The sequence below is a fragment of the Electrophorus electricus genome, chromosome 24, assembly GCF_041902795.1.
Source record: "Electrophorus electricus isolate QZ-2024a chromosome 24, ASM4190279v1, whole genome shotgun sequence".
In the NCBI taxonomy this organism is placed as follows: domain Eukaryota; kingdom Metazoa; phylum Chordata; class Actinopteri; order Gymnotiformes; family Gymnotidae; genus Electrophorus; species Electrophorus electricus.
In genome coordinates, this window is record NC_137520.1 from 1,782,501 (window position 1) to 1,794,172 (window position 11,672).

The window sequence follows — 11,672 nt, forward strand, 5'->3', positions numbered from 1 at the left end:
GCGCACCAGGAGAGTATACAAACCGCACGAGCTAAACGCTGCGATTGGCTCGGCCGCGCTACTGCTGCGTGCCCTTGACAATGTGCAGACACAGAGCAGATAATGTTCTGACACCGGAAACTGAAAACCATCGAGAACTCATAACGATACTCTTCCCTCTCCGACTTAGGCCGCGCGCCAAGGCAAGCGCAAGGCATGCGGGCGGGCGCGCCAAGTGCGAGCAGAGCCAAGCACGGAGCAAAGAACAGGCGCTAGGATTACAGCGTTTAAGAAGCACTCAGCTCTGCACACATCTATCATCTGCTCGCACCTTGCTGTTAGCGTCCGAATTTATCATCTTCATTTTAGCAGAAGAATTGCGGCTATAAAACGAGCATGTTAATATGACTACGCAACGCACAATTCCAAGAGAGTTGAGTGCGCGAGCTGAATGCGCGAAAACGTGCTGCAATATTTCTTTATTTTGAAATTGAACACCGAAAGGTTACTCGCGTGCTTTCAAAGCAAGAAGCAAACCAGCCAGAAAGGACCTGCGCGCGCAGTATTTCACCGTCACCGTTTCCTCTCGCTAGCCCTGTCCCGAACAGCCCGTGCCGATGCGTCTCATTCTCTAACCGTGGATTTAAAAGCACAGCGTTGGATAATTAAAGGGTTAATCGCGCTCTTCCCACACTCTGACGAGCGCTGTGGCAAGGTCAAAGATCTCATTTTACCGAGTACACGTGCTAGTTGGGTTTCTGCACAAGTCAGCACGCGAGGCGCGTCAGAGCTTGCAGGCTGAACTCCCAGAAACTCGGAGCGCGCACCTCGCCCTCTGCTACCGTCGCAACACCGCGCGGCCTGCAGTCTCGCGCTCTCCACGGCCTACATTGGGATATTCTTAAGGCTGTTTATCAGAACAGATTACTATGTCATAATTACATTTATTTATGAATTAAAATGTAATATTGATTCAAACGATGCACAAGCGCTGAAGAACCCAGCTCCGCCTTACCGTAATGGCCTGCTGAATGAGCACGATCACCTCCTCTGTAGTGTGGAAGGCTTTTATACACAAGTCAAGTTGTACAGAACTGACATCTTCACCGCAGATGAAAAACTCGCCCCGCTTTTAGGGGGTTTGCGCAGGTTACCGAGGTGACCTTGGCCCCTGCGCGGACCCCAGACCGCTATGATCGAGTTAACACACGCACAAACGGACTAAAAGAAAAAACACCAAATAAATGCCATTTCGATGACTTTAATAAGCAAAATAGGAAACCATTTCTTCAAAAAACAACAAAAATAAGACAAAACAGAAACCAGCCTGAATGGAACAGTCCAAATTTAACTTTTTCATTTATATAAACAGGATTGAAAATTGATCCCCTCGCGTCATACGTGAAATGAAGAAACAGCACAACAACCCGCTGCTGTAGTTTTGATTTCAACACAGTTGAATCAGTAACAAAAGATCATTAAATGCGCGACGTTTTCGCTATAATCTTAAATGCAAGCACCATGCTTATTCAGTATGATCTGACAGTCTGTTAATTTAATCATTAAAAATAACACACCTATGAATCCGGCCAGCAGAACCAGAATCTCGAAAAATAATAATAAACAACAAAACAGAACAGATAACATACATAGAATTTTCATTTTGAGATTTTGCAAAACCTGAATCCCTTTTTTTTACTGACCGGCAGAAAAAAAATACAGGAAAACATTTAACAATGCTCATTAAAACTGTCCCGCGCAATCGTCCAAAACCCTGATTTAAGAGCGCACTCCAACCGACCTTCAGTGCTCTGATACTCTTTCTGGAAATATTGTTCAGTTCATGAAAGTGGGAGAAAGGATAGTTAAAGGCGTTCGCCGACGTCCTGCACGTCTAGGTAAAATGAAACCAGCTACACCTACAGATCTTGCTCGGATTAGCAGATTATATCGTTGGCATGGATTATGCAATATGACAAAACTGCGGTTTTTTTTCTACCGGACGCGGGCGATGAACGCCAAAGGAAATAAACACCACAATAACACGGCGCGAGGCGCATGCCTCTGTGTCGCGAGAGTTATTTATAGAGCAATAATATGCTCCTTAAGGAATTTCACTGTGTGTCTGATTAAACTGCCTGTTATTGCATGGCTTCTTAATGTGTCTGATTAAACTGCCTGTTATTGCACTGCTTTCGTAACGCAGAGGACGTCTCTAGCTCCAGCAGTCTGCCGTGTCTGGATTTAACGAGTCCCGTTAGCCTGTTAGGATCTGTGTCTTTGTTTTCCTTGAGGGCGGTCTGCAAAAAAACTCAAAATGAAAACAGCCAAAACCAAAATCATTATCCAAAAAAGTGCACTTAATATACAAAGTTTGTTGACTTTAGATGCAACTGCAAAAATGCCCGTTTGTGGAACTCAGTCCCCCTCCCCAAATTAAACAAAACTGCCAACGATTTAAAACAATCTCTCAATGTTTTTTAATTTTTTTTTTTTTTTCAATTTTGCTGTTGCATGTATTTACAAGCCAAAATTAACCCCAAACAATGTTAAGACTGCACGCGCAGTCGCCGTGATATGGTCACCATTTCATGTCTAAAGTCCCAGACAGAGTCACGGGAAAGCTCGAGATCAAACACATGCTGTTTAAGATACACGAAGAAAAAAAGAAAGTACAAAATAGAAATTATCACCGTACATGTCCAGCATGCAGGATTAATATTTTAATGCAGATTTTTTTAGTTGTTGTAATATCTATCTTTATATAACCAAGCAGGCAATAAACCAGTGAGAGGTTGCATAAAAGACCCCCCTGTTTCCGCTGTCGAAGTTACAGGGGACTCGTTGTTAGGAGAGAAGTTAAAAGTTTTGCATATTGTATTGTTCTCAAATGACAAGTCTGACTTTTGGGCCAAGAGGTACGAAAGGTCCAAAGTACTCTCCTCTTAGCGAAAATCTCCTTTCATTATATTTATTTTCTCTCCTGAGCACAAGATGTTATCCAGTGTTCTACCAGAAGAGAGACACACTGGATAAAATCATAGTTCTGATCAGACTATATAATCTCTCGCAAAAGGGAAAAATCCGATCTTTAGTAGCAACTAATCTACAAAGATGTAAATCTAAAAACAAAACAAAAAATCAACTAAATACTATACCATTTTCTTTGTATTTCAGTTGCCAAGTGGAAGGAGATTATATATGCGGTTATTACTTCTGTGGGTAACTCTTTCTAATATGAATACAGCTGTTGTTAGAATAATCCTAATCGTGAGTGGATTAGCAGCCTGCCAGCTGCCAGGCGTAAGACACGAACTCACATAAAGAACTCTGGCGAGGACGGGTTGTCGCTTGTGGACCCTGCCTCGCGGAACCCGCTCGCGCCAGTCAGCTTCTCGCACTTCATCTTGTACGCGTCCCTCTCGCGGGCCAGCCGGTTGATCTCCTGCTTAAGCTGCTCCACCTGAGTCATGAGCTGGGTCTTCTCGTTCTCCAGCACGTGCTTCTGCTGCACGCGCTTGAAGCGGCACGACTGCGCGTAACCGCGGTTCTTCAGGGTCCGGCGTTTCTGCTTCAGGCGAATCACCTCGTCCTTGGAGAAGCCGCGCAGGTGGCGGTTGAGCTCCCGCACGGACATGCTCACGAGCTGCTCGTCGGAGAAGCGGTCCTCCACGTTCAGCGCGGCCCCGCCGCTGTGGTGGACCTGCTGGCCCGCGTGAGCGTGCGCGTGGTGGTGGTGGTGGTGGTGGGGATGGGGACGGTGGTGTAGCTGCTGATGGCCGCCGGGGGAGTGCGGAGAGGGGCTGTCGGCGTCCTGGCTGTGGCGGTGAGGGTGGTGCTGAGCGTGCGCGTGCGCTCCCGGATGGCCCGGCAGGTCGTCGGCGTGGTGGGGAATCCCGTACTGGTGCGGCGGCGGCGGCGGCGGCGGCGGCTGGTGGTGGTGGTGCGGCGCGTGGCCGTGGTGGTGATGCGCGGCTCGGTAGCCCTCGTATCCCCCCTGCTGAAGCTGCTGTTGCACGTGCGGCGGCGGCGCGTGTCCGTGGGCCGTGGCGCCGATCAGCGCTTCCACCGCGTCCTCCGGAGTCATGCTCAGTGCCTGCGGATCGAGCTGCTGGGGGTACCCGGCGCTCGGCATCCAGTACAGCTCCTCCAGGTGACTCTTCTGCTCCGTGGGGCTGAAGCTTGGCGAGGAAGGCACCGAGCTGCACGGCGTGCTTACCGGACTGGACGATACGGAGCCCTGGGGCTGGAGTCGGTTGCACGGGCGTATGTTGGAGCGCTCAAGCCCCGCGAGGGCCTCTTTCTTCACGTCAAACTTCATCAGATCGAAGTCATTTACGTATTCCAACGCCAGCGGACTGGTCGGGAGCTCGGGCCCCATAGTAAGTTCAGCGCTCATCGTGTCTCTGTTCTGCAGATACGCGAAAGTGTTTGCCAACGTCGCAAAAACAGACTTTTGCGTTTCTTCCCCGTCTTTTCTCATGCAGTAGTCTTTGTAAGTCCTCCAACGCGACGCACGCGAATGGTGTAGCATACAGCGACGCTCGAAGTGTTTAACGACGAAAAAAAAGGGGAAAAAAAACTTTCTGGCTAATGCACAGCAAAAGACGTTGGAATTTGCATCATACGGGTTACTTCGACAGTCTACTCACGCGACGAGGAGAAGAGGTAGACAGAGTGAAGGTAGACAGTCTCAGTGCAGAAGTACAATATCGGCTCCTTTCGCCAAGTTAAACTCAACAAATAAATAAAACGAATACCGAGTGGTGGAGGTGGGCTCCCGTCCCTCCACTAGAAACTCTCCCGGTACGTGCGAAAGCCACACGGGTGCAGGGAAACGGGTGGACCGGAGGCTCGTGTTTTCCGCTAGGAGAGCAGCGTTCCAGCTCTGCACCGCAGAGATATCGGCTCGCTTCCTTAGACAACCCACTCCGGAGTACCCACTGTGGGCTACAGGGAGAAGCGCGCCGCCCTTTATTGTTACAGCTCGGGCTGATGTCACGCGCGAAGGTGGGCGCAGCCGCGCGCCGTCGTCCAACCAGCGTCGCTGGACGCGCTTATTAACATAACACGGGGAAGGAGCGGAGGGAGGGCGTCTGACAGCGCGAGTCAGGCGACTCCGCGAGGAGGAGGTGGGGGTGAGAAAGGGAGAGTGGCTGCGAATGCCTCGCGCTCTGCGCTTCGGCTGCGCGCGGACACGCTCTGTAGCAACGCTGCTTTCAGTGCCAGTGGCCCGCCAGTCACCGGCGTTTTCGATATTATTGCTTTAGGTGTTTGGCACAAGTTCACTGGCCGTAGGTCTTTTCTCGCATTTTTCTATAATACGCCACCAAACGTTTATCATAGACAAGGCCATGGAACACAGTCCTGGTCATATCCAACGACTACTGTGGACATTTAAGTCACGGACGCTGTAGATGGGTAGGGACAGCATCCCCAACAGCTCTGGGCGCAGTGAGACATGGAATAAAAGACCACTTAATCCGTTGGTCAGAACCCATAAAGCCAACCCACGGTCACGGTCTGCTGGTGTGCGTAATAATTTCATTACTTTAGGAGTACAGTTACATCGTGTTACAGTTTCAGTATGTCCTCACTTTCAAACAGGCAACGTGTGTCCAGTGTTTGTTGTTTAATACACGTCTGTTATTAAGACTAATGGAGACGCACTAGACATGAGTGATTCTAGCGTCTCAACCAATGAATATGGTGCATTTGTTGCGCTAATCCGGATCAGTATTCGGCCAGTCCTTACCTATACGAGCCCTTCTAAGAGAAGCCGCGTGTGTCTCCAGATGAGATAACTGGAAAGTCTGTTGTCTGTTATTGCAACTCTGGAGACACGCGTGCGATAGGGTCTCCAGTAACAGGGTCACTGTGAAGAAGCCTGGAAAAGTCACCAAACGCTGCCCCCATGTGGTCATCCTTTAAACTATGTGAACTCTTTTTAAAAAACTATTTCTGCAAACATATTCGTCGGACGCCCGTCGGAATAATTTAGCTCGCGCATTTCCCCTACGAGATTAAGGGCTACACGTACATCCCGTTACGCAAATAGCGCCGTTGCACTGACAAAATACAGTTAGTGCTGCTTAATTTGCAAGTACAGAACAAAACTCTGACATCCATTTACTAAAGCAAAAGAACCGTTTTTTAATCAATACGTTTATTTTGAGATTTTGAAAAAGAGTACCAGGATGGGTGACAGCAGTAAATCACCACTACACACAGTAAGATTCAAGATGACATGAAAACGTGCAATGAGGTATTTAATGCATGGATGCGACGGGCTCCTGCACGAGAACACAGTCAAAACATTATAAGGAGAGCCATAGTAGTACATTTTAATTGATTTTTACAGAAATATAATATTTAAGAAGCATATAGTATATTATATATAATTGCCAAGCATGCTTCCTATGAGTTGCACCATCCAACTTTGTAATGCGTTTATTTGCAGATTTTTGGATTGTATCAATTCGAATGCGGAGAAAATCTAGCAAGATCATTCAGAGATTTCTGCAGGATTTTATTTAGATTCGCGCGTTTGCACACACAACTGCATTTTTGGCAAGTAGCTACGTCTGAAATTATATATATATGTTAATAACTGATAACTATTTTATTTATATATATATATATATATATATATATATATATATATATATATATATATATAATATATATATATATATATATATATATATATATGTTAATAACTGATAACTATTATATATATATATATGTTAATAACTGATAACTATTATATATATATATGTTAACAACTAATAACTATGATATATATATATATATATATATATATATATATATATCATAGTTATATATATCATATATATATATATATATAAAATTAACGTGTGTATATATGTATAACTGATATTATATATATATATACATACATATATATATATATATATATATATATATATATATATATATATATAGTTATCATAGTTATTATATACAGTACATTTCAGACTCAGACTAAATAATCGAGAGAAGACGTATTAACACGTTTTCTTACAAGAAGCGATGGAAAGAAGAATCAGACCAGCGACAGTAAATTTCCACAATTCCGTGTGCTTGCAGCGACCTGTCAAAAGCGATGAACGGAGCGCTATAATGTGCATTTAATGACGCTTAAGAGAACATTGCCACTTATTCACTGGGAAAGGTTTTACAATCGAATACAATTTTATAAAGGTTGAATATTATTATTATTATTATTATTATTACCTTTAGCCTATAATTACCCAACTCTGTTTGTCCATTATATTGCTTGTACAAAGTTCTAATAAATCGCATTAATAATATATTTAATTAACACTACTTGCTATTTTAACAACGACGTCCCGTGCATAACTCGCAGTAAAACTCCTGTTTACACTAATCCACGGAAAACACACAGTGCATGAAGTAGAAACGGTTCACCTCTGCGGCGATGCGCGACTGCTCCAGCTCTCGCTCAGCGTCGCCGGGGCCGTTAGCGCGTACTAACGCTCTCCAGTAAACGCAAACCTGTCCGTGCGTTCCCCCCCCCCCCCCCCCCCCCTCCCCCGGTAATAGCGGCTGGTAATGGAGAGGAGACGTTACAAAAGGCGCGTGTCAGCAACATATGCTGGTTAATGTTCTATTAAGTGATCACTGTGCTTATGGACAGCGAAGAAAAAGTGGTGATGTCCGCTTATTTAGCCTAATGAGCGTCCCATCCTACCAGCTTTAGGAGTGAAAAAGAGAAATAAAACCACCCCAGAAATGTTGCTTTGAGCAGTGGTCAAGCCGCCACCGCGTGGATCTCTTGGCGTTTGCGGTGATCTGCAGGACACTGTGCTGCAGGGGCTGCCGACGGACGTTGCACTGGTGTACCGGGCCAACCGGGCCCGTAGCTACACGCGGCGCTGCTGTTTCACAGCCAGCGAGGTTTTGAACTGTGGATGTATAATCGGAGTTGGAATGGTGAAGCAAAATGGGGACGACTCGCCAGAATCTGCAACACCAAGTCAGGTACGTATGTCATCGAAAAAGAAAAGAATGTGACGTAATTCGTTCATTTATCGGATTTCTGTGCGGTTTCCTAACATATGACCATAAAGTGTGACGCAGCATAAAGTGTCTCGCGCCATCCGTCTTCTCTTCCAGGAGTAATGCTTAACCTGAACAATTTAACACACCATCTACAACACACCATCTACAACACACCAGCTACAACACACCATCTACAACACACCATCTACAACACACCAGCTAAAACACACCAGCTACAACACACCAGCTACAACACACCATCTACAACACACCAGCTACAACACACCATCTACAACACATCATCTACAACACACCAGCTACAACACACCATCTACAACACACCAGCTACAACACACCATCTACAACACATCATCTACAACACACCAGCTACAACACACCAGCTACAACACACCATCTCATCTACAACACACCATCTACAACACACCAGCTACAACACACCATCTACAACACATCATCTACAACACACCAGCTACAACACACCATCTCATCTACAACACATCATCTACAACACACCAGCTACAACACACCAGCTATAACACACCATATATAAGACACCAGCTATAAAACATCATCTATAACACACCAGTTATAAGACACCATCTATAACATTTAGGCAAAGAGGAGAGGAGCCACGCTAATGACCAAGTGCGCGTGCGCGCACGCGTGTGTGTAAGAGGGAGCCTGAGCAGTGTAGTCGCGCGCCCGGACAATGACAAAGCGTTAGAAACGTGTCCTCACGTCACCAGTATCGCGAGCCCCGCTTAGGCCGGATCACGACGAGAAGGTTAATCGAAAGGTTCATTTCAATAACCGGTTAATCGAAGCATGCGGGTCAGAGACACGTTTGGACCTGTTAGCAGGACTTTTGACCAAACAACCCAAACTGCGGTTCCTAAAGGCAAAGACGAGAGCGCGAGAGAACGCGAGAGAGAGTGCGCGCGCGATAGAGAGGGGCACACGTTTCCGTACTGAACAGACTATACATTATTAGATGAAAAAATGATATCGCTGTTTTTATGCTTTTCTGTGGATCAGAGAGAACGTGAATAAAAAGCAACACTTGTAAGTTCGTAACATCGTTTGTAAGAACTGTTTTTTATTAATAAATTAACTGATTCACCAACCACACGCACACTGTAGAGGTATTTGACCTCGTAATTCGTCCGGATCGATGCTTTCCGATAAAAGACGAATATTAATATAAATAATTGACTATCGCAGAACCCCGCGCGATTAATGTATTATTCTGTTATTATGGTCTCAGAGCATAATCGTCGAAATAAACGGATTTGGATCAAATGTTGTTCCTCTAACAGCCCTGACGACTGATCAGTAATAAACTAAAAAAAATCGAAAAGCACATTTGACAGAAATCCCCCCCCCCCCCCCCCAAAAAAAAAAAAAAAATCCAGAACTATCCTGGCCATTCGCAGCATCAGTGCATCAGTCAGAGCCGAGGGTGGAACAAACGATGCTCCAAGAAGCAGGTTTTTAAAGTCTGTGGAAAACAGTCACTTATCTGTATGGAGGTCATTAATTTAAGATTGAATACTTACTGACTAACTCAGACATTCTTGTTTACTCAAACGAGATCGATTTTTAGACTGAAACATGCATTATTAAAATATCGCGTGCACGTAAACAGCGTCTACTTTTAAGAGGATCTAACAACCTAAAGCAAGTCTTTAAAACGGGAGCGCGCGGCCAGATAAGTGCAGATGGGCCTCATAAATATGAAAAAGAAAATCGATAGAACGGGGACAGCAGTAGTTTACACTAATAAACACACACACTCACACACACACACACACACACTCACACACACACACACACACACACACACACTCACACACACACACACTCACACACACACACACACACACGCGCGCACGGGTCTAGTGATACCGCGGCAGAGCTCACCGTTCTTAACGCGTCACTCCCGTCCAACCCAAACTTTACCGGCTCAGGTACCGGACAGAGAAACACCGAAACGCTGTGTGTGCGTGCGCCATTTGCTAGTGTCTGGCACCCCTGGCGGTTATATTCCGGTAAAACAAATTCTTCTGGTTTTTAGTCTTCTAATCTCAGCGATGTGTTTGAGAAATATGCTTCTCCCTTATAACCCATAACACATAAATGCGTTAGACCTACCTCTGTGATTTTTATTTATTATTTTGTAAATGGTTATATAAACTACTAAGAAACTAACATAACATAATGAATAGGACAGGAGAGAGAGAGAGAGAGAGAGAGAGAGAGAGAGAGAGAAAGAGAGAGAGAGAGAAAGAGAGAGAGGGAGAGAGAGAGAGAGAGAGAGAGAGAGAGCTAGAGGGAGAGAGAGAGAGAGAGAGAGAGAGAGAGAGAGAGATAGAGGGAGAGAGAGAGAGAGAAAGAGAGAGAGAGATAGAGGGAGAGAGAGAGAGAGAGATAGAGGGAGAAAGAGAGAGAGAGAGAGAGATAGAGGGAGAGAGAGAGGGGGCATTTTATGGATTTGGCCCTGCCTCTGTGTTCTAGATGTTTCTAATTATGAGGCTACAGTCCAGGGAGAGTTATCACAGAGCAGATCCCAGATCAGAGGCTACAGTCATTTAGTGCAGGGAGAGTTATCACAGAGCAGATCCCAGATCAGAGGCTACAGTCATTTAGTGCAGGGAGAGTTATCACAGAGCAGATCCCAGATCAGAGGCTACAGTCATTTAGTGCAGGGAGAGTTATCACAGAGCAGATCCCAGATCACAGACTACAATCATTCAGTGCAGGGAGTTAACACAGAGCTGACCCCAGATCAGAGATTACTCGCTCATGTGTGGATTTGCTTTGCTTAAACACACGTTTGGTGAACAAATGAATGAACAGGTGAAGAAATGACACCCAGCTGGACGTGAGCAGTTTAGTCTATGAAGTGTACAAGCTAATTCAAAATGGGAGGAACCTTTATATAAAATATTAACTCAGTATGAACACAGAAATGAACTGATTACTTTCTTTCTGTAGAATATGTTCTGTTCATGTCAAATGCATTTATTCTCTGCACTGCCTGTGTACTGCACTGCCTGTCTACTGCACTGCCTGTCTACACTGCACTGCCTGTCTACTGCACTGCCTGTCTACTGCACTGCCTGTCTACACTGCACTGCCTGTCTACTGCACTGCCTGTCTACTGCACTGCCTGTCTACACTGCACTGCCTGTCCACTGCACTGCCTGTCTACTGCACTGCCTGTCTACACTGCACTTCTTGTCTACTGCACTGTTTTATCTATTTTCCATTTATTTATCTCTATGGGAGATCACTCTGTGGAAGTGTCTGCATGTACTGGCCCTTTGACACCAAGCTCCTGGGTTCAGAGTCCTTGGATCAGAGTCCTGGGTTCAGATTTTCTGGGTTCAGATCTTCTGGGTTCAGAGGAAGACCAACATGTTCATCATGTTTCTTCATCACGTCTACTCAGACATGTTTGTTTTATAGATGCAGATTGAGGAGAGATTAGAGATGTGAAGGAGATGTGGGGGTTCCAGTGTTCTGGGTTCCAGTGTCCTAGTTTCATTGATGATGCATCCTGCAGTGGAAGCTGATTGGCTGGACAGTCCACTCCTTTCCTCTTTAGTCAGTCTGTTCTGTCCTTA

At 45.5% G+C, this 11,672-nt stretch overlaps 1 protein-coding gene across 1 annotated transcript; it reads right to left on the reverse strand.

The window, feature by feature from the left end:
* Nucleotides 1–1,224: 1,224 nt before the first annotated feature.
* Nucleotides 1,225–4,939, reverse strand: mafba (MAF bZIP transcription factor Ba). The gene has a single exon (XM_027024526.3). The coding sequence runs from the start codon at nucleotides 4,511–4,513 to the stop codon at nucleotides 3,296–3,298; it is 1,218 nt and encodes a 405-aa protein (XP_026880327.2). The 5' UTR covers nucleotides 4,514–4,939; the 3' UTR covers nucleotides 1,225–3,295.
* Nucleotides 4,940–11,672: the final 6,733 nt, after the last annotated feature.